Source organism: Stigmatopora argus, chromosome 5 (assembly GCF_051989625.1).
Source record: "Stigmatopora argus isolate UIUO_Sarg chromosome 5, RoL_Sarg_1.0, whole genome shotgun sequence".
Classification (NCBI taxonomy): Eukaryota; Metazoa; Chordata; class Actinopteri; order Syngnathiformes; family Syngnathidae; genus Stigmatopora; species Stigmatopora argus.
In genome coordinates, this window is record NC_135391.1 from 8216191 (window position 1) to 8242223 (window position 26033).

Sequence of the window (26033 nt, forward strand, 5' to 3'; positions counted from 1 at the left end):
TGTGTGTGTATGTGTGTATGGGCCACACAAACACTCTCACTCTCCTCCTCTCCATCACCCACCCCCCCGCCCCCCCACCTCTCATTTTTGCTTTGGGCTTTGAGCATGATGTTTATTTGACTCTTACGCAGCTGCACAGTCCACGATGCATTCAGAGCTGAAAGAGGTGAGCAGAAAAAAGAATTGTCAAACACTACAAGCTCATCAGCATGTTGGTACACAACACAGCATCACTCTTCCAAAGTGTTGCCCTGAGGCATTATCATATGTATCACAGTGAACTCTGGTGCAATAGTAAATTTTTCCTTGTGTGAACACAATTAAAAAATTAAACGACTTTGATGGAGAAGAATATTCAAAAGATACTGGTTGTGATGTCCTGTTAACTAAATTGAACTTGTGCCAACTGCAAAGCCATATGGACTTGCTCCACAGGGCATAACCCTATACCCCTCCAAGCCCACCCTCGGGCAAGCCTTGCCACAACATGAGCCCGGAGTAAGCAGATTTGCACTTGCATTAGTTGTATGGGGGATGTTTTGCATTGGTTTCCATGGGACAACGTTTAGGATTTCACCAGAGATTAAAAATTAATGTCAAGAGACGCTCTTTTCCGATTAATGGATGTAATCTTCTTTAAAATAAAGGGAAGGGCTTTAAAAAACATGTCAATAGCAGAGGTAATGACAAAAGGTTTTATGTATTTTCTCAGGAACACAATATAAAGACAAAAATATTTTATAAATCTATTCAGTTAAACGTATTTCAGGTTGTGAATTGTCAATACATGTATGTATTATGTATGAAACTGATATTTTAAAAAAATCAGATGAACCAGTACTCTTCGCTTTCTGTTATAATTGAAGATTTTGATACTGTTCCTATCTTCTGCTCGATTAGAACTAATTTGCTGATGAGAGGAGGGAACTGTCAATCTAACAATTGGTTTACAAGCAAGACTCCAAATACAAATATACATTCAAAATGAACTATAACCACTACTTTTGCCTCCTAAAGATTTCATCAGACCAGAGACATGAAATTCATAACTGAAGAGCATACATGCTCATCCTGAACTCATGATCTACAGGCAACAATAAGCCCACAATTAATTATGATTAATTATTAGAAAAAATGGAACAAATTGGAAATGGATGATTTTTCTCTATTAGTAATAAAAAAACATCTCTTATGAGTAAGATATTTTTTGCCAGTCTAGTAGAACAAGTAATAAAATAGTATTAGTAGTTCTTCGTTTAATTTTAAAGTCTTAATCTGTCATTCATAAACCGATCGTCTTGAAACTTGTGGTTTTAAAGGACGTAGTATATAAATTTATAACATGTTCAGGCAGCTTTTTAAAAAATAAGAACAAAATCTGGGAAAACAGCTTTATATAGCAGAAACTATACAATAAAGTTAATATAGGTGCGCATGCGCCATCTTGTGCGCAGCTGTGATCCGCCTCAACTTTGGCTGATGACACCCGGAAGTGATTTGAAGGCTGCATGTGAGTAAGCAAAGCGGCATTGGAAGTCAACACGTTTTTGCGACTCTTCTCACAAATGTTGACTTATTGTCATATTGAAGTATCTCCGCTTTATTAACGTAAGTAGCTGCTCGTTTGTGTGCCAAAACACAAACTCGTGAGTAACACAATGCATGTCGCTAGTGTTAAAGTGGTAAAAGTCGGCCACGTGTGTATACGTTTCTGTGCTGTTTTGTTAAGGAGTTAAGATTACATGATTTGACACTGACATTTATGGCTTGCTTTTGCCATATTTGCCTTACAGATGAGCCATAAAACACTTAATTACATTTAAAATCATTGTCATTGGGTTGTTCGATAACTTGGATGTCAAGTTTGCTTTGACTTTTATTCTTCCTCCAGAAAAAAATCGGTTGAAAATGCAGCCCATTAATTTTCATAATAACCAAAACATTGCTCTAAATGAGCAGTTGCACAACAACAGTATTTTTTAATGTTTTATTCATACATGTTTACTACCCTCACGTCACATTTGCCCATTGCTTGATTTTCGTAAATTAGATGATTGGAAAAAGACAGGTTTCTCAACCCCTTTGAGCTAATTTGCAATCATCCATGAATACATAACAATATATTACTGCATGTATATAATTTAGGTTCATAGTTCTTCAAGGTAAGCTCATGTAGAAAATGTTTTTCATGTTATAGTTGAATGCTAACACTTCTTCAATCTGAGACTTCAACATAAATGGTATGACCTCAATTTAATTTATTTGTTTTACTGTGTTAAGGGTTAAGGATGGCTGATTCCGGCGCAGGTGATCCCAGCGGCCATCGGATTCCACCACCAGGACGAGGTGGGAGCGGCCAACCGATGGGTCGCCGAACACCTGCAAGCGTCGCTGCAGGCCGCCTTCCCTCAATGCGTTCTCGAGATCTCACCCTCGGGGGAGTGAAAAAGGTGCGTGTCTCGAAATACTTGCATGAAGTTTCTCTTTTCTGTATCTCTTTATAAGCTCCTGTCTTTTTCCCTCCTAGAAAACATTTACACCAAACATTATTGGCCGCAAAGTTAAAGAAGAGTAAGTTCACAGTAGTCCAAGTTCACCATCCGATCTGAATCTGACTGTTGATCATGCTTTAAAGTACCAAAGATGACGGCGGGCAAAGGAGAGAAAGAAAGGATACACCCCGAGGCAGAGGTCCAAGAGAAAGAGGCCGAGGCAGGGGTAGGGGTCACCCGGAGACCATCCAGTCCCACTCCATTTTTGAGCAGGGTCCAGCAGAGATGGCCATCCGAAAAAAAGGTGAGCATACGAAGATCTTTTGCAACTGCTTCATTGTTATTTTAAATGCTGAACTAACAATCTTTGTTCATTACAATAGGTTATGAAAGCGAACGTGATGCCCCAAGCACAGGCCCATCCGCCATCATCAATATTAAAAAAGAGTATAGAGAAACTGAAGAAGAGACTAAAGCAATAATTCTCAAGCTGGAAAAAGATAGTGTGATTATCATTTAATAGTCCTATTGATTCTTTTAAACGTTCACAGTTGGTTTCTTCCTTTAACCTGCATGCTTTTTCAGTTCATAGATGATCCATTTCTCAAGAGCGAACAGAGAAGCTGCCCAGTTCAACTTCCTCTTGCTGTGTCGGGATGGGGTTTCAAGGAGGAATTCAGTGCTCCAAAAATAAAAATTGAGAAAATGGAGGAGGATGACCCAATGGAACCTGCATTAGAAAGTAATTTGCATATTTCTACTATACACTTGATCGCATACAGTATTTAGGTTACATAAACTGCCTGAAAAGTAGTCTTAAAGCTCCTCATCCACACTGTTAAAACACATTTAAGACACAAATGTGTATATACACTCATTACTCACTCAAACCAATTTTGAAGAATGCTTTTTTAAATATTAAATTTAGCTATTCTCGTGAGGATTATTGGAAGATGAATGTTAATAATTAAACTATCAATTCAAGAATATTATCTATTAACAGGAGCAGATGTCCCTTTGGTAAGAAGCCTCTCATTTAAAGTATTTGAAGAACTGTTTTAATGTCTCCACAAGAGGGTGCAAATGTCCCCATAAAATGGGGAATGGCATATAGATCACGATAACGAGACAACCATTTCACTTTTTTTCTTGGCATTCACAGCTTCTCAGAAAATATCAAATGTTCTAATAACGTAACATGGTATGTAAAAGTTGTGCGATACATACATAGCCAACTATATTGTTTTTATTATTTTAGTGAAACAGGAGGAAGAAGAATTTAAGAAGCCCGAGTCTACTTTCAAGCCGCCTCCCCTCCCTGAACCGGACGTTCTGCCGGATCTTCTTCACAGGTGGAGTCTGAGCAAAGGTGAGGAGCTGTTTTTCATGCAGCTGCCTGACACATTGCCTGGCCAGCCGCCTACCAAAGAGTTCAAGCCAATAAAAACGGAGGTGCAGTCTGCGGATGGTCAGTCTGTCCTTCTGAAAACAGAGACTCAGGTACCTGAAGGTCATCACTATATAGAAGTACTATTAGACAGATTTTGTCTAAGTGTACTTTGATTTTTTTCATTTTTTATTTACAGGAGGAGACAAGTGAAGATGACGGCTGTTATTTAAAAGATCTGCGAGAGGGTTTTGTTGGAAAGATGCTTGTACGAAAGTCCGGTAGGGTGCAGCTCATCATGGGACAGGTTACACTGGATGTCTCCCTTGGTGCTTCATGTGCTTTCCTTCAGGTATGACAGAAGATGGTTTGTTCTGTGTTCTCCACCTGCTGCATTTTCTACTGCCCTGTTGTTTAATTCTAGAACTTGTGGGTTGAAACTCCATCCCGTGTTTGTCTTTTTGATTTTTTGCAGGAACTGGTTTCTGTTGACCCAGAGGGACGAAGAGGCAACATGACTGTTTTAGGGAACGTGAAACACAAAATGGTTTGCTCACCAGACTTTGAATCACTGTTGGCGAGTAGGTGATGATTGATGCCCTTCAAGGTTCTGATTTGCCCTGCTGTGCCATATGAAAGTTTGCCAAAACACTTAACAAAAGACTTGGAACAAGGCCAAAAGTTTATTGTTGCTCAAAAGGACAATAATTTAGTGCTTTGCTATTTATTCAGTTACTTTAGTCTACATCTAGGGTATGATAAATGAGCTGTACATGGATGTAAATGTGTGAATAAAAGTTTTCTTTCTCAAAATAATTTCTTTTTATTTATTTGTTAACCCAATTAACAGAACTAACTTCATTTTTACAAAACACTGTCCTTCCTTCCTAGTTGGTCATCTATCCCTGCCAATGGCAGCCAAGGAGAAATGAGATTGTCACAGATAACAGAGTTAAATCTTAATATCCCATCAAAATGCTATTTTCTTTTGAACGATGGGGGTGCTTGAGGTTGTTTTCAATGAAAGTGTTAGCAACTGTGTTGTACCAAGCAACAGATTTGTGCACTACAAATACTCAACTCAGTTGCCTATCAAAAAAATGTATCCCCGTAGTAACATGTCATCAAAATTCTGAATTGCTTTATCCCCCCTAGGTTGGCAGGGGGTGCTGGAGCCTATCCCAGTAACTTCGGGCCAGAAGCGGGGGACACCCTGAATTGGTGGCCAGCCAATCGCAGCCGTAGTAACATGAGTGTGGATATTATTACGCCTTCTAAAATAGCCACACAATAATATTCAGTCAGCCATGGTGTAATGCTATGTAGTTGGCCGTTGTAACCAGGGAGTGTCGCTGTAGAGTTTGGTTTACCCGGGACTGTTTGTACGGACGCAGCGCCCACTAGTGGCCCATTGTCTATTCGCGTTGTCCGCCGGGTGGAGTTTGGCTTCAGTGTGCCGGACAAAGACAAGAGATGCACTGGTGTCGCAGGTGGGTCTATTAATCATTATTTCAACCTTTTTCCCCCTGTCTTCCTGATAGCTACTGTTTGAGGACTTGACAAACAATCACACCATCCACGCTGCCAACAAAAGCTTGGCTCAGCACTTTATTCTCAATCCGGGCCGATAGCAAAAGCTAACCCCTTGAAACCACGCTTTGGATCTAAACCAATGCAGCATATGGCTGTCGCGTTAGTTCACGGTTTACTTTTGATGGCTTAGCGGACACCCCCGTCTCTTGAACGGCACATGTCAGTGTTTGAGAACCATAATTTACGTTGATACTATGTAGAAATCGTGTGTCAAGTGTTAGCTGTATGCCTGTTGTTGAAGAAGCTAGCTGTGCCTGGATCTTGTCGTCAATCGTCCCGTTGAATCAACAGCGGAGGAGAAGTGGGCCTCCGATAAACTGTTATCTTCTTCACAACATTTAAACTCAAACGATTTGAACGTTTTTCGCCGTCAATGGCAGCGAATGCGTCAAGTACTCAAAGCCTAGTAAGTCGTAGGAATGCAAGTTTGCCAAGATCATTAAGTACTAAGTGACTAAGCTAAAGCGAGACTAACAAACATTCAGACTCATTGTATAATGACAATAAAGGCATTCAATTCAATTAAATACTTCTTTTTTTATTCTTTCCAGGCCAATTTCTCACTAAGAAACTGAGCTGGTTCCTCACCACAGAAGAGAAACCTGCCAAGTCCAGCTGTTTTGTTCTTTACATCCTCCCCGATGGGACATTTGCTATAGCAGTAAGGACATCTGGATTTGGACAAGTTAGGACGGATGGGGGGAGTTTCCTCTTTAATGTTGCCTGCGATGGCAGTGTTAAGATGAGCCCCGATTCTCTATGCAGTGAGATGAAGCCCCATCTTATGAAGAATGTGTGTTGACACCAGATAAGGGCCATTTTGGGCCAAAGAGTGGAGCTCGAGGCTTGTACTCCACTCGTCTGACTTGGATCAGGAAGAACTCCAAACTCAGCCTTCTTCATCATGGAGCTGTTTTTTAATCCTTTTGACAGCTTGGTGTGTATCCTCCTGGGTATCTCCTTCACTGTGTGGTTCACACTGCTCCTTGTCTTCATACTCGTGCCGGCCATCTTTGGGGTGTCTTTTGGGATCAGACGTCTTTACATGAAGTCGTTGTTAAAGATCTTTGAGGTAAGAGCTTTAATCTGAATTGTGTACTTGGGAAGCTGATACATTTCTTAAACTGTAACATAAATGATTTAAAGGACATTTTGAAAACATAACTTTGGGGTGCTTGTTCTTGTACCATTAGGAATCATGCAACCACTGGTAATGGGTTTCAGTGGTGGATATGGATTAACATTTCAGCCAGCTGTTATGTAACCTTCGGGGTTGGAGTGCGTCACTAACTATAGTCTGGCTGTCAAAGGTTCAGCTGCTTTAAATACACCAAACTGACGCCTTCCTCTGTAAACCATCATTTTTTAATACAGTTGCTCTAGCCCGAAATTCTTTATATTCGTGTATTCTTAAATTCGTGTATTCATGGAGAAAACTGATACCAGATTGCCAAACAAGTGAGCCCACGGGAACTTGGGGAGATTTCCTCAGCTCAAAATTCCTGGAGAGAAAAAATTCCAAATGTGGAAAGTGACCGAAGGTCACAAGCTGTAATAAGATGAGTGAATGTTTCATGCCTTGCACAAGATTACAACACTCGATTCTTCTTCTTATAATGACTGTTAAAGGTTTAACATATTTATGATCTAAATTGAAGTGCTTGTTGGACATTGCCTTTTTGTTTAGTTGAAAAAAAACTTTTAAATAGAAAGCTTTTCTATTCAATATGTGATAGTCAAAGCATTTTTTTGTGCCAGAGGGCATAAAATTCCTGTGTTTTTGGTCTTGCCTGCTTGCCCTTACAGTCACAAAACTTTCTCACAATTGCCATATTAAAACATTATTATGTTGTATAATCATTTGTCTCCGCCTTACCGTGTGAACTTTTTTGTCTCATACCAAAGAGAACATTGTGTACTTTTTCTCTCCCTGAGTAGAAGTAACTCCTTGTTTTCAGACTTGTAGACTTTGTAGTATTTTTTGTGTGGTTTTTGTTCTGCTTAAATGTTACTTTGACCGTAATAAAGTGACATTAAGGTCAGAGACTCAACAAATGGTCAAACCTTCTGTGTCAAAGTAGTGAACAATGCATACATAGTATACATACTTTCAACCCAGTCTTTTTTGCTGGTGTGAATGGAAGAAAAATGATTTTATTATAACTTATACTGTTGAATTCTAAATGTGGCAAATCCACATTCCAACAATGTTTTAAATCTTCTGTCCTCTGGTCACTACATTTTTCTAGTGGGCTACACTGAGGATGGAGAGAGGAGCCAAAGAAAATAATCATCCCTTGTATAAACCATACTCCAACGGTGAGTTAAAATATTATTTGTAGTCATTGTTTTAATTCTCCTTGTTAGTATTTCTGACATCTCCATCCTTTGGATGAGTCTAGCTATCATTGCAAAACATCCCACTTCCTTGGAAGAAGAGATCAAGGAGATTAGGCGCAGCGGCAGCAACAAAGACTTGGACTCAGCACCCGAGTTCGAGATGTCGGACATCTTCTATTTTGCTCGAAGAGGCGTGGAGAGCATCATGGATGATGAGGTAACCAAGCGCTTCTCGGCAGAAGAGTTGGTGTCTTGGAATCTGCTGACACGCAGCAACTACAACTTCCACTATATCAGCCTGAGGCTGACTGTGCTTTGGGGATTGGGCCTGCTCATCCGCTATGGCATCCTTTTACCGCTCAGGTAATCATAAATAATAGCGATATTTGCTCAATCTTAGTGGAAATATAAAGAACAACCCAATAAGATATCATTTCAAGTGTCATCAATAACATGCATCTGGTTTGTTTCAGGGTAACCTTGGCCTTCACTGGTGTTGGCCTCCTGGTATTTCTCACTTCTCTTATAGGCTTCCTACCCAATGGAAGGTAGGTGTTACCAAAGAAATATTTTCACGAATATGTACTGCTTTTACAAACAGGATTGAACAGGACTCAATTTCTGTTGTATTTCCAGGATGAAGAGCATCCTAAGTGAAAAGGCTCACCTCATGTGCAACCGAATATGTGTCAGAGCTCTGACTGCTATCATAACATACCATGACAGGTAAGAACAAACGCTGCGAGTGGAATAAATATCATTGGCATGGGTTGGAGTATAGACAGAGCTTCATAAGGGTAAAAATGTATTCATGCACAAGTGACAAATCGCCTTAAAAGCAATGTCGCTTCAGTATTTTTATTTGTGCACCAGTCTGTCACTAAGGAGTCATTTAACATGATTCTTCCAGCCCTGCATTTCACAGTTGAGATGGCGGTTTTAGGGTTTGAAGGTTCCAAATGTAGCAATGAACATGTCTCAAAACGTTATGTCTTGCCCCTGTGTGCCTTTACAAATTTTAATGTTGCTTTTTTATATTTCTTTTGGAATAATTGCTTCTTCCTGGCAGAGTGTCTTTTCTGCCTATGTGAAGTAGTCTTTTTTATGACACATTGTTCACAAGGTCTTTCGCTTTTGTTCTTGGCCCATTATGGGCATTTTGGGCAAAAGCACTTTCATCTCTAGGACACAGAAATCCTTCCTTTGTTGGTTGGTAATGATGGCTGGATGTTTTTATGTCGATGTGTCCTTAAGTGTTTGAATAGATGAATTTGGCACCTTCAAGTATGTCGAGATTCTCATTTCTCTCCTTGATTTCAAGGCTGGTTTTCTTAGACTTTCCCATGTTCCACAAAGAAGCGTGTTCGTAGTGTGTTTTGGGTGTGCCTTCAAAAGAAGCCCCATGTTTATCCCTCATTAACTCAACTGCTTAATAAATTAGCGGCTTCAAAAGAAATAACAATCATTAGAATTTTCCCAAATTCTCAAATGGCATAGGAATCGTAATGTGAGCAAACAGTGTGTAACAAAAACTTTTGTGACAAGAAGTGAACGATAATGGTAATGCTAATACAACTATAAAAAACAACAAAAAACAAAGCAGGATTTTTTTTTCACGTTATATAGTAAGAAAAGTAGCACCTTTCTTATCAAGTAGTCAGTGTATGTACATTTCTGGTTTAAACTCTGTACTTTTCAAAAAGAAAATTGTATCTGCTTTACAAGTTAAAAAAAAGCTCATGAGCTGTAGTAGAGTAGGTGTGGCATCCTAGGGCTTTCAGGTAGCATGTTTTGTTTTGTTTTCTTTGCAGTGTTTATCTCAGGGCAGGGCGCTTTGAGGTTTGCACGTGACTGTCAAATTTGTCTGTGGCTGCTAAGCAAACGAACAAGCCTGTGCCCTTTTCTGAACATAATGTAATCTGTAGTTAATTCGGATTTATGAGTTTAACAATGAAAAGCTGTGGCACATACACAAATGTGTTTGCTTGCAGTGTTAACAAGCTTTTATGTCAATTACAAATGTATGGATCACCACAGCCATTCTGACCGACTGTTCAATTTGCCTTGTTAAATTATAGAACAGTTATTAAGATTGAGTGTTTCCACATTTATCAAGTAGGAACCATTTTTTTTCATCTGCTGTAACTCAATCGCTGGAATTAAGATTGATGAGGTGTTCAAAAAGTCAAATGATTTGCTCCATACAACCACTTTTTTTTTGTTTTTAACCACAACATTCTTGTGATTTAATGTGCCCTCATGACTTTCTACCACGTGGAGTTATTGATGAATCCTGTTGCTTTTACTTTTGTAGTGAGAATAAACCCAAAAATGGAGGAATATGCGTCGCCAACCACACGTCACCCATTGATGTCATCATTTTAGCCAGTGATGGCTGCTACGCAATGGTAATTTTTAACTATTTTTTTCCTTACCTGTTCAATTTTGAAATTTTTCCAAAGTTGTATACATGAAGGCCTTTACATGTCTAATGTTGTGTACGCTATCTGTCAGGTGGGCCAAATTCATGGGGGATTGATGGGAATCATTCAGCGATCCATGGTGAGAGCTTGCCCACACATATGGTTTGAGCGCTCAGAGGTCAAAGACAGACATCTAGTGGCCAACAGGTAAAATACCATTATTGCCATGTTGCATTTCATATTCAATCCAAATTCTAAAATTCACTGAATGGGCTTGTATTCTTCTCTCTGCAATTTAGGCTGAGCGACCACGCACAAGATAAATCCAAGCTTCCTATTCTCATATTCCCAGAAGGTGAGTTTATTTTCATTTTTTTCCCTCTCTCAAAAGACCTTGTAAGTCAACACAGATTTGTATCTTAACATATTTGTCTACCAGGTACATGCATTAACAACACATCAGTTATGATGTTTAAAAAAGGCAGTTTTGAAATAGGCGGCACAGTGTACCCTGTCGCCATCAAGGTATGAGAAATGTCTTATTTTTTTTAACCGTCATGTTACTTAGTCTAATATCACTAATGTGTTGATACCTCCTGTCCAGTATGATCCCAGATTTGGAGATGCCTTCTGGAATAGCAGCAAATTTGGAATGGTCAACTACCTGTTACGTATGATGAGTAGCTGGGCTATTGTCTGCAGTGTGTGGTACCTTCCTCCCATGTCCATAGAGGTATGGCTCTGACTTGTACTATTAAATCATGTACATGTGATTGGTTGCCCTTGCACTCTTACACGTATCAATATTTTCCAAAGGAAGGAGAGGACGCTGCACAGTTTGCCAATCGGGTAAAAGCAGCCATTGCGAGACAAGGAGGATTAGTGGATCTTTTGTGGTACGACAATATCATTGGATTTATTTTACTCCCAGCAAGATGAGGGACTAATAAACCCTATTTTTTCAGGGATGGAGGCTTGAAGAGAGGAAAGGTAAAAGATACTTTCAAGGAAGAACAGCAAAAGCTCTATAGTAAAATGCTGGTAGGCACACAAGAGGATCGCAGTCGCTCCTGAGAGATTTGCGAGGAGATGGATCGGCTCCAAAGTTTCACAGGGAGGCCATGACTACAAATGAAGTCAGCTGTGCACCCTCCAGAGTTGGGGTTCCTAGACTTTTCTCTGCCTCACAAATAAGTGTGCAATTTGCAGCGTTTTATCAGGTCAATTGGAGTTGGCGAAACAAGCCTCGACTGCAGTAGAAAGGAAAAATATTGGCATGATCAAAGATGGAGCCATTTTTTGCTCGTGGTCGAGAAAACACTTCATAGTAATTTATCTGTTCAGTTTTTGTCTCTTTTGTAATTTACTTTTATTTGTATTTCGGTTACATTTTAAGATAATCCTGCTTTTACCAGGGTATATAACAGAGTTATAGAGTAAAAGAAAAGGTCATCTTTTGAGAGTTTGCATGGCTGGCTTGTGTCTGACATGATGCCAGCTTTTATTACATGTATAACTATTTTTATGAGCTTTTTTCCAAAATCTTGTATTTTAAGCTTTGTGTTTTACATGGAGCTTTGTATGCACCTGACTACAACAGCAGTAATTGTTGTTGCTAAACTCTTGCTGATGGTTCTTTTTTCCACGGAATGTGTAAATGCTCACATTGTGAAGTGGAAATATGGCTGCTAAAGATGGCTTCTGGCAATTCATATCATATTTGTGATGGCCACAGCTCAATCAGCATTTCCCTAGGTGAACAGTTAATTGCAAGTTTAAACAATTACAAGACACTTTGGAATAAGGAGCAGCTAATATTTCTTTAATTTGCTAACCGACTTTTTGGGCCACTCATTGGTTGAAACTAACAACACATTTCTGTGGTTTATTTTAACTCAACTACAAAGGCTATTTTCGCAATTTCCCATGCTTTGGTGAGCTCTGCCCCAGTTGGCACATGCGGGAGGAAAAAACTACTCGCTTTAGTTTAGCTTCCTTCAAGATGAATGAACCATTTAGATTGTGTGAAACATGTTCATAAAAAAAATTCTTCAAGAATGTCAGCAAGAATTTGTGTTTAACAATGGGTTTATTTAAACCACAAAGTTTCTATTCAAATAAGACATTTTACTTGGGGCAATACATTGCAAGATTCTCATTTGAAAATCTGGAACACTACTCAAAACATTGTCAATGCACTTTCCTCCACCCCTTTTTTAGACATGTTATTACAACCCTGAATTCATTTTGTTACCACTGGTAGAGAATAAAGTGCGCTCTGCTGGGACAAAATGGTGATGGAAATGGTCGTGGTTGAACAGCTCTTAACAAGCACTATGGTAACCATGATGGAAGCCAAAACTACACGTCTGTTTAAGACAAGGGGTTCATGACTATTAAATCCAACACCATTTGGTTTGAATACTAATCCTTTATGTACAACCACTATTATGTTTTTGGCTTCCACATAGTGATGGCGTACTGATATGCAATGTAGGAAACTGTGGCCACACACACCACTTAATCCTTTGTAGGGCTTTTGTTTAAATCATCGGCTGCCACTGACTAAACATGTCACCCCTTTTAATTAGGTGAGTTTGACAGGGTACTGGTCCTCCTAATTTAAATGAGGTGGACGTGTATTGTTGTCAATGGGAGGGAATGAATTAACAGTAAAAAATCTTTATTTTGAAAATGGTGAACTTCATTTCTTTTTTTCTTTACATTAAAAAAGTAAAGGAAAAACGGTAAATATTCTCAATTTAAAAATGCCTGTATTTATTCTAAATGTTTATATTTTTCATTAAAAATGAAACAACTAATATACATATCTGCTCTTTTACCAATTAACCAGTGTATATTTCTTACTTTCATTGTAATTGTCCTATTAATAACATTTTTGGAATTTACAATTTTTGCACAAACATGAATAATGATAATTGATAATAATATTAAACAATAATATATACTACAGTCAACCCCTGCCTCCTTCCGAAGTAATCACTTTATTTGTCATAAGTCTTAATTAGTTTTAAGTTAAACTTAAGAAAAAAGTAGTGTAGAACGCTTTATTCACATCTATTTGATAGAAGAAAAATACTACTTCCTGTTTTATTTCATCACGAGTGTGTTTGTGGTTACGCGAATGGAGCGTTCAAAATCTCCTGTATTTTTCTACGCCTCTCTGTAACCAACAGAACAGATGTTTTTTACAGTATAGGTTAAAAAGCACGTTGACGTGACGTATATGTGTTTAGCACGTTCTGTCAACAAGTTGACAACTTGACACAGCTCGTTGTGCGAGTTTTTGTGTGATTTAGTGACTACAAGACGACTTTAAAGGTGCGCTGCTCTGAAATGGGCGGAGCGCCAATGTTCTTTTAACGCAACACGACTTTGTCTTTCTTGCTGTCAGTATACACTAGTTGGTCACTGTGATCACTCTATATAACAGCCTTGTCTTAATCAGTTTGTTTCAATACTATTTTGGAGATTCTCAAAATAAGAAAACCTTCTCAATGAGTGCCTCCTGCGCTCGATCATGGCATTGAGCGCCTCTGCTGTGTTTGACTTGTCTGCAAACAAGTTGGACCTGAGAGCGGCACAAGATCATTCTACTGCAATGCCAGTTTATTTTAAGCGCTAACTACTCCGGTTCTCACAATAAGCCTTTCTAATCTGCTGAGGAAGTCGCTTATAGGCCTCATCGGGTAGGAGATTTTCAAGTCTGGGTGTGTTTTGTGACCGGACCATGGAGAGACACACCGAGGTGCTTCTTGTCACCGCAAATGTCGGCTCACTCTTCGACAATGTAAGTATATAACTTACCCCGATCTTGCTAGTCTGCAACAAAATTCACGTAAATCAGCCCGAATATATGAATACGTTTATGTTATGAATATGTCTCTCAGCCAAATTGGCGACTGGCTTTTTACTACTATACACTTCGAATAGGCGCCATTTAATTTCACCTTTACGTCACGCTTTGTCGTCACGCGCACACTTACGTGGACTGACTTATGAGTTCATCCAAGACGTTTCAAAGTGGTTTTATGAGGGTTCACGTGACAACAAGTTGTTTTTAGTGCAGAACGTTTTCAAGCCACTGGCTGCCATTGACAGTGCTAGACGTCCAAGCCATTTGGAGTGAGCTTGGCATCTTCACAGTTTTGTCTAGCTGTCAGAGTCATTTAAATTCTTAGGAGAAGGATGGGAGAATGGGAGGATGGCATATTGATGTCAGTAGCACTCGAAAAAGTCGATTAACTAGCTGGTTACCTGACATCTTGGTGGTCACAAACAGCTTTGCAGGTCAGGACATGTGCGTGCCTATGTCACAAATTCCAACATCGCTGCTTGAGTGTTTATACCAGATTTCTGGACACATTTATTTACAAACTATTGTTTCCATTATGACTTTGCTTAAATAAGAGCTCATTTCATCTCATTTCCGGAACCTCTTTATTCTGGTGTTGGAGCCCATCCCAGCTGACTTCGGGCCAGAGGCAGGGGACACCCCGAATTGGTGGCCAGCCAATCGTAGGGCACAAGGAGACAAACAACCATTCATGCTCACACATACCTAGGGGAAATTTATAGTGTCAATCAGCCTACCATGCATGTCTTTGGAATGTGGGGAAAACCCACGCAGGCTCTGCAAACCTGCAAACTCCACACAGGTGGACCAATCTGGATTTGAACCCAGGTCCCCCACTGTAAGGCCGACGCGCTACCCACTCAGTCCCCTTATATAAGAGCTGTCAAGTGTCAATGCCATGGAATTTACCACGACTGCAACAAAAATATGACATTATCATAAAATGCCTAGGACACATCGTCATATGACCAAGATATTTTGTGGCTCTTTTTATTCTCCCACCTTTCCCAGTTCAACATTGAGATCTATCTGGAAGGAGACAGTTGACTTTGGGTTAGAGGTTAGGCTTTGAATACATTCAAAATTGGTCATGCTCACTTAGTATGAGGATAATTTATATAAACATGGCAAGAAGATGCAAACTGGCCTCAGAAGTCCAGAAAACTTCCAACTTGGAGCCATAAAACTGATCTGCGTACCACCTGAGAATCATCCCACCTTCGCTGTCTACTACTCTGCCTTTAAAAATGCAAAAATACTCCGACTGATCTAATTAATAAAACTGTGTTTTGGTTGTAGTTTGCAGTCTCAGAACTGTCCGTACTGGATCACCCATGACGATGCTGCAAAAATAAGTAATGCGGTTAAATCCATCTAAACTTAAGTATTATTTTCATTTGTTTTCAATTCATGTCAGTGAAATAGCCAAGAGTCCAGAAAGCTTGTCATTGTTAATCTCTAAAATTCTGAGTAAAATCATTTTCATATTGGTTATCATGAATATTCACATTGATGGTTTTGTGAATATGTTTTGTGAACATTCTACATTACATAGAAACATTTCCAGCTTTTAGTTCTGCCTGAACTGACAAGAGGTCAAGTAATTCACTGCACTCATGGAAATTTGGCTCAAGTCCATGTTTCCGGGTGCTAGATGGAGCTCCAGTGGAAACATGTTAGATCCCATTGTGGGAGATATGTAAACAGATGATTATCACCACCGAGAGATTTTAGCTTTTCTAGTCGCACAGGGCCTGCCTCCAGATAAGGAAATACTTTAAAATATCCTAGTTTTCAGGATTTGGGTGCAGTTTGTTAACTTTGTTAAATCTTCAAAATATCATTTCATTTAGTTCTTTGTGAGTTCAATAAAGCATAGCCAGAAATAAAAATGAAATTAATCATTTGAAAGTATTGTCTAAATAATTTATTTTCCATTCTTGTTTAGTTCTTTTCAACCCCTGCCGAAAAGTTGGTTGCTTAAGTATATAAAGTGATGTAAAGACTGTGATTGCCTGGCAGGCACTTCAGGGGGTCTTGTGCCCATAGTCAACTGAGGGAGGCTTCAGCACCCCTGCGTCACTCATGTGTTATGGATAGTGAATGAATATCTTTGTGAAGTGCTGAATTGTAATAATAATAATATAAAATACTAATAGTTGGATGAAAATGTGATGTCCAGTATTTGGATTTTGATGATTTAAACACAGCTCCAAGTTGACATTAAATACTAAAAACTGCATTGTATCTAATGTTATAGGTGGGTGAAATTCAAAATGAATGGCTACAGGAGTTATACAAGGTAAGTGTACCTCACCCTCCCATTTGTTGAATGTTCTCTTTCTATATGACATTGTCTAACCTTTTTTAGGGAAGACCAGCAGAAAATTTCAAGAGTATAATACAAAAATAATAATATTGTCTGCATGGAATCACAGATCAATCAAACCTGACCTTTTTTAATTGATCACAAATTTCTGACCTATACTCTCCATATAGTATTGTGGAAAATGGATACTGTGCTGACTATAGATAACAAATGAACACACGGCATAGTGTGTCAACTTCGTGACCAAAAATTTCCACCTAACTGACAAAGTGGGAAAGACCCTCTTGTGAAATCCAAATGTGATTATTTTCCTCACCCCTCATTTTTGTGTAATATTAACTTTAGGTCTTTGCTTATTGTGTAACAGACCATCCACTCCTACCAGCCACAGTTCATCGCCCTACACTTTCAGGAGGTGGGAGGGAAAGATTATCTGGTCAACATGGGGCACGCAGAAGAATTCTTTCGGTAGGAAAAGTGCACTATTAATAATCCTTCTGTTTGTGTTTGTTTTGACCTCAAAAAGGAGCATTGTCCCGCATCCAAATGGGCAACAACTTCAAATTTCTTTCATTCTCACTTAGTTCTACTTTCTTCCCCTTGTTTCTCACAAAATGTAAAGAACTCATAATTTCAACAAGCATCGATGCCCTTCATTTTAATGAACGTTTTTATCATGAATTACCAACAGGATCTTTTCAGTTTCACAGCTCAACGAGCAAACAGAGTTTTGCTAATAGTTGTTCTGCAATTTTCAGGAGCATTGAGTGCAGTGAAGAACTGAAAGATTTTGACAGGCGCTGCATCTATGTGGACAACAAGTTTGAGGCAGAAGAGCGATTCACGGTGAGAAAGAAAGGTGGAACAACTGTAACATTGCAGTAGTTCTCAGAATTCTTCTCTAGAGGGGGCCCTTTTCCAGGCTTAGAAAAGAACATTTGCTGAACATTAAGCAAGGTCTGGTCATGACAGGCAGAGCAATTGACTCCTTTGGTAAATTGCACTCAATATGTAAATGACAGTCGTTTAAAAACTAGTGCATACGTTTTCAAATTATTGACTGTGATTCTAAGTCAATTGAGGGGTTATCAAGCTTTGGGGGCCCATTCATCGCTTGCAGTTGAATCATTTTAACCAGTAATGCCTTCAAAAGTCGACATCGCATACGTTATACAAAACATACTATATATTTGACATGGTTCAGTCTTCAAATAGGTATCAACATTTTTTTTCCAATTGCAATGATTTGGAATAAGATCATGAATTTGGAAAACAAGTTCAAATGAATTACAATTGTCCACCTCCTTTAAAATATAATAAGCCCAGAAACATGATAAGCATACCAAGAGTCTGCATCCCCTCTACTGGCGAACTTGGAAACTACAGAAAACAATTAGCCTGCAAATATTTAATTTGTTCTGACCCAAGAAAATGGGCTCCAAAAATGGATGTGCATAGAGCCCAAGAATACATATGGAAAATTTGTATTCTGATTCATACCATAAAGGAGGAGTTGACAAATTAATTAGTGTTCTCACCAGAAAGTAGAAAGTGTGATTGCTTGCAGTCTAACAAGTTTTTGTTCAGGCTAATTGAAATTATGTTACATTAACAAACTCCTATTTAGCCTGTTGTTTTCCATTTTATTGATATATTCATACATTCATATTTACATATAATGTATAATGTTTTTCCTTGGTTTTTGATCAAACAAGAGTCCCCTCTAAAATGTCACTGATACCCCAGTGCCACTTAAGTGCCCCCCAGCCCACCACCCCATCTTGTACTTATTTTGCATTGGTGCGACTTATACTCAGGTACAACTTATCGACTGAAAAATACGGTAAATATACCAGATTGCAAAATACTGTATAACCATGTCTCCCCACTTCACTGGCTAGTCTTTCTTAAACTATTAACCCACACTCCTCCCAGGTGATCCCTTTCCTCATCATCTGACAGCAGGGTTCAGCGGTCATGCTTGTTGGCTGAAGCGCCACGCATCAAACGGATAAAGTCAATGGCCAGGTGTGCGGATGACAAGCCCAAGTCAATACGTTTAAGTCTAGATTAAAACTATTGATCCCACCCTATTTGTCTACAATAAATAAAGTATGTGTTGGTGGCAGCTGGGACTAAGTTTCCCCCCTGCGCCTCAGTCTTCGCACCCTCCACCCTTTGCCCCTGAGAGGAATCGTGCACCCCCAGCCCGCTCGTCCACGCTGTGTTGCCTCATTCTCATTTGGTCGGTGCCACCTGTATTGATTTCCAATTTGTTTCCCTCGGGCTTCAGACCATCAGTTACATGGCTGAGAGCGAGAGAGAGTTTGAGTCTTAGTCCGTGTGTGTGGTTCTGCTTTATGATGGGCTGCAAAAGTAAATGGGGTAGACTTGCATGCATTTTCAGTACAAATGGTGTTTTGATAAAAAAATCACTTGTGAGTCAATATTTTTTTTATTAAACTGTGCACACACCTGATTGATGAAGATAGGTGCTGGCTAGAGTATGTGCAGCAAAGTGTGTGTTTTTTTATTGCACTATTAACACTCATCTAGGACAAATTTCGACCTGCTTGTGCAATGTTTTGGCAAATTGCTTTTATTAATAACTGTCAGTCTGCCCACACTTTAGGGCCAAGTTTGGATAAGCTGCTCCCTAATTGCTGCTCACTCACGCAAAGCACAAAGACACTTCTGTTTTGTTAAATGAGGATAACTTCAGTTCAGATGAGTAATGATGCCTTCTGGGAGAGATCTCTCTTGCTCAGGGCAGTTGTTTGAGGGCATGGTCGGTCGGTAGGTGTCGAGGGGGGTTGGAAGGGGGCTGTGTTTGGTGTGGTTGGTCTTGCTCAGTGGTCTGTCACGCCCCGATCTCCCTGAGCAATGGCTGATTTTTCTTTGGCCGCCAGTCCCTTCGAGCAAAGTTGGCAGACAGCGGCAGGCCCACTGCTTAATACCTTTCCAATTGTTTTAATCTTCTGTCTTTATTGATCTCCCGGGACGTGATTAATCAGATCAGTGGAGCAGGCAGTTAGTACATTAAAAATTGTCCGACCATGTTAGGGATGATTGGGTGCTGGAGTGCACATACAGCTAGTTGGGGAGTAGGGGGGGGGGCTTCTTGTGTTCTCTTGTGTTTAGTTTTGCCGTCTGTGGTCGAGTAACAAACAAACAAACAATCTCTCCGTATCAGTCTTTTAGCCCGTCTCACACAATGGCTAAACAAACATGTCGGTTCATCTGCTTGGCTGTCAGCTTGAGATGATTTCTGATGTTTTTGTCACCACGTTCAAGTGACTTTTTGCCTTTTGTTCGTGGGTCAATGCTTTTGCAGTTTGTGAAAAAGGTACATGGAGTGCTGAGCCAAGCTGAATTAAAACAGTAAATATTATACGTTCACCAAGTTTCTTATTGCCTTATGACCAATACTGGACATATACTAACATTTTTTCCAACTTCTATGTGGAAAGTTGTTATGTTTCATTGATTCTTGCAGCTGCAAAAGATGATACTGTGACCACAATCTACTATCACAATATACTGTAGTAAACATTATGAAAATATATAACATCTTGTAACTGTAACCAAGGAACTATTAAATTGATTAACCTACAAATCATTTTATTGTTACATTGAATATTTCTGAATGATCTCACATTATTGGCATAGCATAATGCATGAGTGTTAAAAAATGAATGTTCTACGTCAGGTGTCCAATTATTAAAGTAAGGACAATGTTAATTTATACAGTAAAATTCCAGTTTTGATTTTTTTTTTTTTTTTTTTAAATCCATTTGATTAAAGTAGAGCAATCTCATACTCAAACACATATTTTGTCGGCAAGGGTGTGGTTGTAGCCAAATTCAGCCTAAAACTAATAAAATTGGCGCCTGCTTTTGTGGAATGCTTTGCATAGGAAGTAAATGTATTCAAATGTGCTATTGTAAGAAAGGACTCTAATTGTGTTGCATTGCTTTCGACAGCCGCTTTCTTTCAAGTTAATCAACTGTTTTGAATCTGTTATTGCCTTTTTATTACCTTCAGGCTCATAGCACAACTCTTTCTTTTCTTATCTTTTAGGCATTGGGCAGCATGTACTTCATCCACAAGTCATTGAAGAACATCCGCCAGTATGACTTTAGTGGTAAGAACGACCTTTCTTGTCATTTAGCAAAATGTAGAACAAAGCTTAAGTTGTGACGAGGCTTTAATCGCTCCAGGCCGCCGCCTTTTCGCATTTGCAAAGTGCCCGAATGGTGTCATTTTGCCCCCTTCGTAGTCCAGTCACGTTAGGTGTGAAAAAGCTCCTCCAAAAAGCATATGGAAGAACCATAAACATGATGGAGCTGCCACTTGCTGTTTGGTCCAAACTGATAGTCGCTCACCAAACGCAGTCTAATGGCCGCTTTATAGATCCCCCTCATCACGTATGCCGTACTGATGAGGTTAACACCAGTTTATTGATTGCCGTTTGCATGTTTCCGCACTCTTTTATCTGACGCCTACCTCTCGCTCCCCCTTTCGTCTTTGCCCCTCACAGTCAAGGATTTTAAAGCAGTACCGGGACTGGACAAGTACGTGGGCTCACTGGATGGGGTCACCACTGTGGAAAAAGAAAAATTCCCAAAGAATTTCTGGTCTGATGTGAGTGTTGGTGTGTATTTGTTAGGGGGGGATTAATGTTGGGCCCAAAGGGAGATGTGTGGACAAATGAGTCTACTGGGGATGCAGTGGCTGTCTACTCTGACAGGGAGATGAGACAAATTATGGGACCGGATCGATGATGATCTATTTGGCTGCTGTTTAATGACTCTTGCTAATTTGTCTGTGTTGTAGTTCAAGTGGTCCAGGAAGGGCTTCATGAGGACCCGTTGGATCATCCACGACCGGTACGCTCATCCCGCCAGTTATAGTCTTAACATTAGATTGGAATCTGAGCCGAGCTGAGATTCCAATCTTTGATTGAGAGGGACTTGTTCTATACGCAAAATCTACCTAACACAATATTAGTGGTGTCTGCCTTTAGCACTTTCTGTTTTGTTTTCATGTAAAAGCTTATCGTGTGTTTATGATTATTTTTTTCCTCCCCAGAGGACTCGACCTGGTCAATGTCCACCTGTTTCACGATGCCTCCAACCTCATTGCCTGCAATTCTAGTCCTTCTATCTACTCTGCCAACCGTAAAAACGCTCTCCGACATGTCATCAACAGGTCTGAAGGGCACAAAAAATATGGAATCTCTTAAAAAACACACACACAAACATAGCAAACTTTAGTTTAAACATCGACAGCCGGTAATACAGAAATCTCACTGCTTTCAATGTGAGTGCTAATGATGAATTAACATTAACTTTATACATGTTTTTATGGGACTTTCCTGCCATGTCTGCACCAAAATGTGCCTAAAGATTTGCACCTACAAGCTGTGTTAAATTGTTTTCTTTTAGAATATCAGACAGCTGCCACGCCCCGATGCCTTTCTTCCTGTTTGGAGATTTTAACTTTCGTTTGGATACGCTGAGTCTAGTTCAGGTATGCAGAAACAATGAAGGCGGCTCTGCACATTTCATACGGTCCTCCCTATTTAACCGGAACTCTTATGCAAACAATCGAGCAGCATCTATCTACATCAGCTGAAGTTCAGACAGTGAAAAAGGACAGCAGTAATGAAGTGCAGAAAATCATTTGTGAGGAGAAGACTGACCGCCAGGTAGTTTCTACATTGCATTCACAAGTTTTACTATGCAACTTAGGTTGTTTTCTCACTTCCAGGTTCTTCTGCTGATTGAAGATAAACTGTTCGCCTACCTGTATCAAGCTGCATTCAGAGAAGACAATGGCAAAGCCGTTAGCTCATTATTTTATTATTATTATTTGAGTTTGTAAAAAAAAATGGAAGTTGAAAAACGTCATTTTGGCGTTTACACATTTTGATATTTCTCCATCTGATCTTTGAAACAAAAAAAATGTTCCAAAAAATACTTCTCTTCTTTCCAGTTGCTAAAATATGACAAGGAAGTCACAGCCTTTCATGATGTTGTGAGAGAAGAGGAAATCCAGTTTCCACCCAGGTGAGACTTTCATCTTACCGCAAATGCACAACTGGACGTCTCCTGTTGTTTCTATAAACCTTCATTTCTGATGTTGCCTTCCCCTCCCAGCTACCCTTACAGCGAAGAGTACACTAAACCCACCCAGTACATGAACACTCGTTGTCCCGCCTGGTGCGATCGGATTTTAATGTCACACAGCGCACAGCAATTCATCGACGGTGTAAGTCAGCGCCTGCTCCATTCAATATCCACTGTAACGACACATTAAATAGCAATCAAGAATAAATAAGTGCAACACAGTTACAGTATTTCCAAAAACCAATAATGCCACATTAATTTAAAGTTGCCAGTGGACTTATTAATGAAACATTTTCTTCCCAGGGTGCCAATAGTGAGAGGGGTGTAATTTATGACACGGTGGGCCCTGATGTTTGCATGGGAGATCATAAGGTAGGTAACCCACGATCAAAACACACACATGTGACAAAAATTCACAAAAGCTAAGGAGTATTTGTGTATCTTCAACAGCCTGTTTTCTTATTCTTTGCACTGAAGACAAATGAACATTGACTGGCAAACTTCCCGATGATAAACTAGTAAGTGTGTCCATATTAAACTGCTAGTGGCACGTGTAGGAGACAAATTTGTGTGTGGGGGGGAGTGGGGGGGATCTGGGTGAGTGCAGCAATCTTTTTGTGATCCCCAGAGAGACATTAGTTAAACTAAGCTCCAAGTGTGGCCATATGAAGTAAGATAAAGTACCAGCGGGAGACCAGCTCTCCTTTGTGTCTGTGTGCCATTAGCACATTTCACTGATATCTTATCTATGCTCTCAACCGTCAATCGGGATCAACGACAAAGCGCCCTGTTAGGTGGCCTACACGTCCTTCTGGATGGCCGGCTAGGGATAAATAAATTGAAGCCGACACAATATTGGCATTTTTATGGCCATGATTTCTTTTGTTTAAATAATCTGTATTGAGAATGACCTACTTTTGAATGAGGCATTTAGCAGTTGGGATAATTTATATTTGCCTGGATTAGTTTATGAATGGAATGGTTTGGTTGCGAGTCGCCCATATTAATGTGATGGGGTGAAAATTTAATTGGTATATTTAAAGCATGCTTCTTGTTTGTGCATGTTACTTAGATGTAATGAATGAATTCATGTTTTTCCTGTTTTCTTTTTCTTTTTGTGTGTGTAGGTGTGTCTCTGTAAAATACCCACGTTTGATTTTTGTGGAACGCGGGCAGCACTTGTAGGACGAAAACAAAAGTTGACCTTAATACCAGCTCAAGTGAAAACTTGTAAACACTGATGGAAGTTATTTCAAGTTCAAGACCTTTGTGTGACCTTGTTACATTTTTTTTTAGCATGAGTGATTATTTACAAACTGCTCCAGTTATATGTCAACAAATAATATCTAAACATTATTATGATTATAGTCCGACAACTTGGATACTGTGTATTTAGAACTTATTTAATCAGACATAGAATATCTAACTGTATTTGTATTTCGTTTCAATGTTTTAATTTGGCTTTTTACTTTTTTAAATATTAACTTAACCCTTTTTTTATTTACTCTGGTGATTGTGGCTTTCATGCTACCAAAAATATTTTAATTTATATGTACTGTATGTTGTTTTGAGTGGGGGTGTTTGGGTAGATATTGTACAGTTCAGTAACATGTATCAGATATTTAGTCTCAGTTTTGCGCACACTTGCAGTTCACGTTTGAAAAGTGCTTTCACCTGCGAGGAGTTGTCAGGCTGGTTACACACATTTACCCGTGGAACTAAATCTAAATTTCTTTTCTCTCAATTATTATAAAGGTATTGCGTTCTTTTTCCGATACATTCATTCTAACTATGAGGAAAAGGCGGAGTACACATTGAATTTATTGCTCGCCAAAAGGTAACAACCAGCGATGCTCATATTGATACATACAGACAATCTGGAGTATTCAATTAAATTAATATCTGTGTTGTGCAAATGTGGGCGGAAACGGGAGAAAATTCCAGTATAATCCACATAGGATTAAATTTATTATGCCACCGGGCTTGGTTTATACAATTATTACTTCTAATGTGATTAAGATAGTCATGCAATAATTTCTGTAAACATTTATTTTCCTGTTAAAAATTGCTCATAATAGTAGAAATGATGGAATTTTGTGGGGGAAGAGGGGGACTGCAAACCAAGTGCTTTTTTTCACTTTAAGTAGTAGTTCATTGTTCTTTTACATTTATTCACAGCTGTCCTTTTTAAGAGGTTTCATATTTCAGGCCATATACCTGTAGCTGTACAGCGAATATGTTTACTTCTCATAATAAGATTAAAATGTTTCAGTCGTACTGTCGTTAAGATGTGAAATGCACTGTGTACCCAAGTTGAATTAATTTGTTTTATGAACTGTGGAAGATTGGAAAAATATCTTCAAACAAGGGCTGCAAATAGTCTCATTGTAGTAGTAGTAGTAGGGTGCAACTACTTGAATGGGAATGTCACACAAATATTTTGCTTGTGTGGAAATTTCTCTTTTTTCGTTGCCAAAAAACATCCTGTCCTGAACCTCACTCAGATTATTGACAATATATTCATTAAAAATTGTCCTCATTTGCTATATGATGACATTAGTGATACAAATCAGTTCTCTGAGTAATATGACCACAGTCTACAATTTTCGCACAGGAATATTTTTGTAAATACATAGTCATGTTGGAATGAATTGGAACACAGTTGATGTGCATGTCACTGAGAACAAATAAAAAGGCAGCTGGAAAGAAGTTGAAGTGATGTTGACACAAGAATTTACACTAATTACCTCCATTGGGTTGTATTTGTTTTACCAGTTCAGTTAATTACATCTTATTAAAAGCACAAACACCATTTTATGATGAGGTGATCAACCTGTAAGGCCGGTGTGGCAGTATAAAGGTGTGGTTTGCAATGCAACGGCTGCATAAATTGTAATTCATAAGGATACATATTACCAACTGTTTCCTACCACCTAAAACGGGCATGTATCTTTAAAAAAAATCCATTTTTAAACTTGTGAACTTTGCTTTTTTGTTTGGAACATGCGATTATAATTTCAAACATCATTGCTAGAAATACAAATCTTGAAATATTTCACTCAATGTGCACTGAATACATGATGAGTTTCACATATAGAATACGTAAGCAAACCATCTGGGGGAAAAAAATACTGCAATCCAAAATGATCAGCAGTTATTCATGTAAAAGCCAAATGGATTTGTATTTGAATGTAAAATTGCTCATGAATTTGCAGCTTAAAATGTGTTATCTAGCATGTACGTATATCATTGTGAGCTATGACGAGTCACGGAGACTATTTGGTCAATGAGCTGCTCAACTTGTATTGATTTCTTTTAAATTTGTCCATATGCTCACATGAGAGGAAAAAAAACTAGTTCTTTTTATTTGAAATGTCACTTGCACGGCTGTCAACACAGCATAACTAGTTTTCAATCTTTAAAATGTGTCATCGCGTTCAGCAGTTTTGTTTGGACTTGGC

General features: G+C 39.1%; 3 protein-coding genes across 6 annotated transcripts; all 3 read left to right on the plus strand.

Moving 5' to 3' along the window:
* The first annotated feature begins 1460 nt into the window (after nt 1-1460).
* On the plus strand, nt 1461-4695 carry polr3d (polymerase (RNA) III (DNA directed) polypeptide D). Of its 2 annotated transcripts, none has more exons than XM_077600998.1 (9): nt 1461-1608; nt 2281-2450; nt 2528-2571; nt 2636-2796; nt 2876-2997; nt 3078-3234; nt 3751-3992; nt 4079-4231; nt 4355-4695. In XM_077600998.1, exons 2-9 carry the CDS (start codon nt 2289-2291, stop codon nt 4466-4468), a joined length of 1155 nt encoding a protein of 384 aa, XP_077457124.1. In that variant the 5' UTR covers nt 1461-1608; nt 2281-2288; the 3' UTR covers nt 4469-4695. The 2 variants fall into 2 exon arrangements, with proteins under 2 accessions (XP_077457124.1, XP_077457122.1); XM_077600996.1 differs by having other exon boundaries at nt 2288-2450.
* A 510-nt stretch (nt 4696-5205) lies between these two features.
* Nucleotides 5206-13213, plus strand: gpat4 (glycerol-3-phosphate acyltransferase 4). Of its 2 annotated transcripts, none has more exons than XM_077600994.1 (13): nt 5206-5369; nt 6024-6544; nt 7722-7791; nt 7875-8175; nt 8286-8360; nt 8449-8538; nt 10127-10220; nt 10327-10442; nt 10535-10590; nt 10675-10760; nt 10840-10968; nt 11052-11131; nt 11201-13213. In XM_077600994.1, the coding sequence occupies exons 2-13, from the start codon at nt 6377-6379 to the stop codon at nt 11307-11309; spliced, it is 1374 nt and encodes a 457-aa protein (XP_077457120.1). In that variant the 5' UTR covers nt 5206-5369; nt 6024-6376; the 3' UTR covers nt 11310-13213. The 2 variants fall into 2 exon arrangements, with proteins under 2 accessions (XP_077457120.1, XP_077457121.1); XM_077600995.1 differs by lacking the exon at nt 5206-5369 and adding an exon at nt 5472-5878.
* A 396-nt stretch (nt 13214-13609) lies between these two features.
* Nucleotides 13610-25281, plus strand: inpp5l (inositol polyphosphate-5-phosphatase L). Of its 2 annotated transcripts, none has more exons than XM_077601088.1 (16): nt 13610-14046; nt 16373-16414; nt 16809-16909; nt 17200-17287; nt 20522-20585; nt 20982-21085; nt 21278-21330; nt 21533-21652; nt 21889-21973; nt 22059-22151; nt 22214-22288; nt 22439-22512; nt 22603-22714; nt 22876-22944; nt 23023-23090; nt 23700-25281. In XM_077601088.1, the coding sequence occupies exons 1-15, from the start codon at nt 13987-13989 to the stop codon at nt 23062-23064; spliced, it is 1182 nt and encodes a 393-aa protein (XP_077457214.1). In that variant the 5' UTR covers nt 13610-13986; the 3' UTR covers nt 23065-23090; nt 23700-25281. The 2 variants fall into 2 exon arrangements, with proteins under 2 accessions (XP_077457214.1, XP_077457215.1); XM_077601089.1 differs by lacking the exon at nt 13610-14046 and adding an exon at nt 15404-15467.
* The last annotated feature ends 752 nt before the right edge of the window (nt 25282-26033 follow it).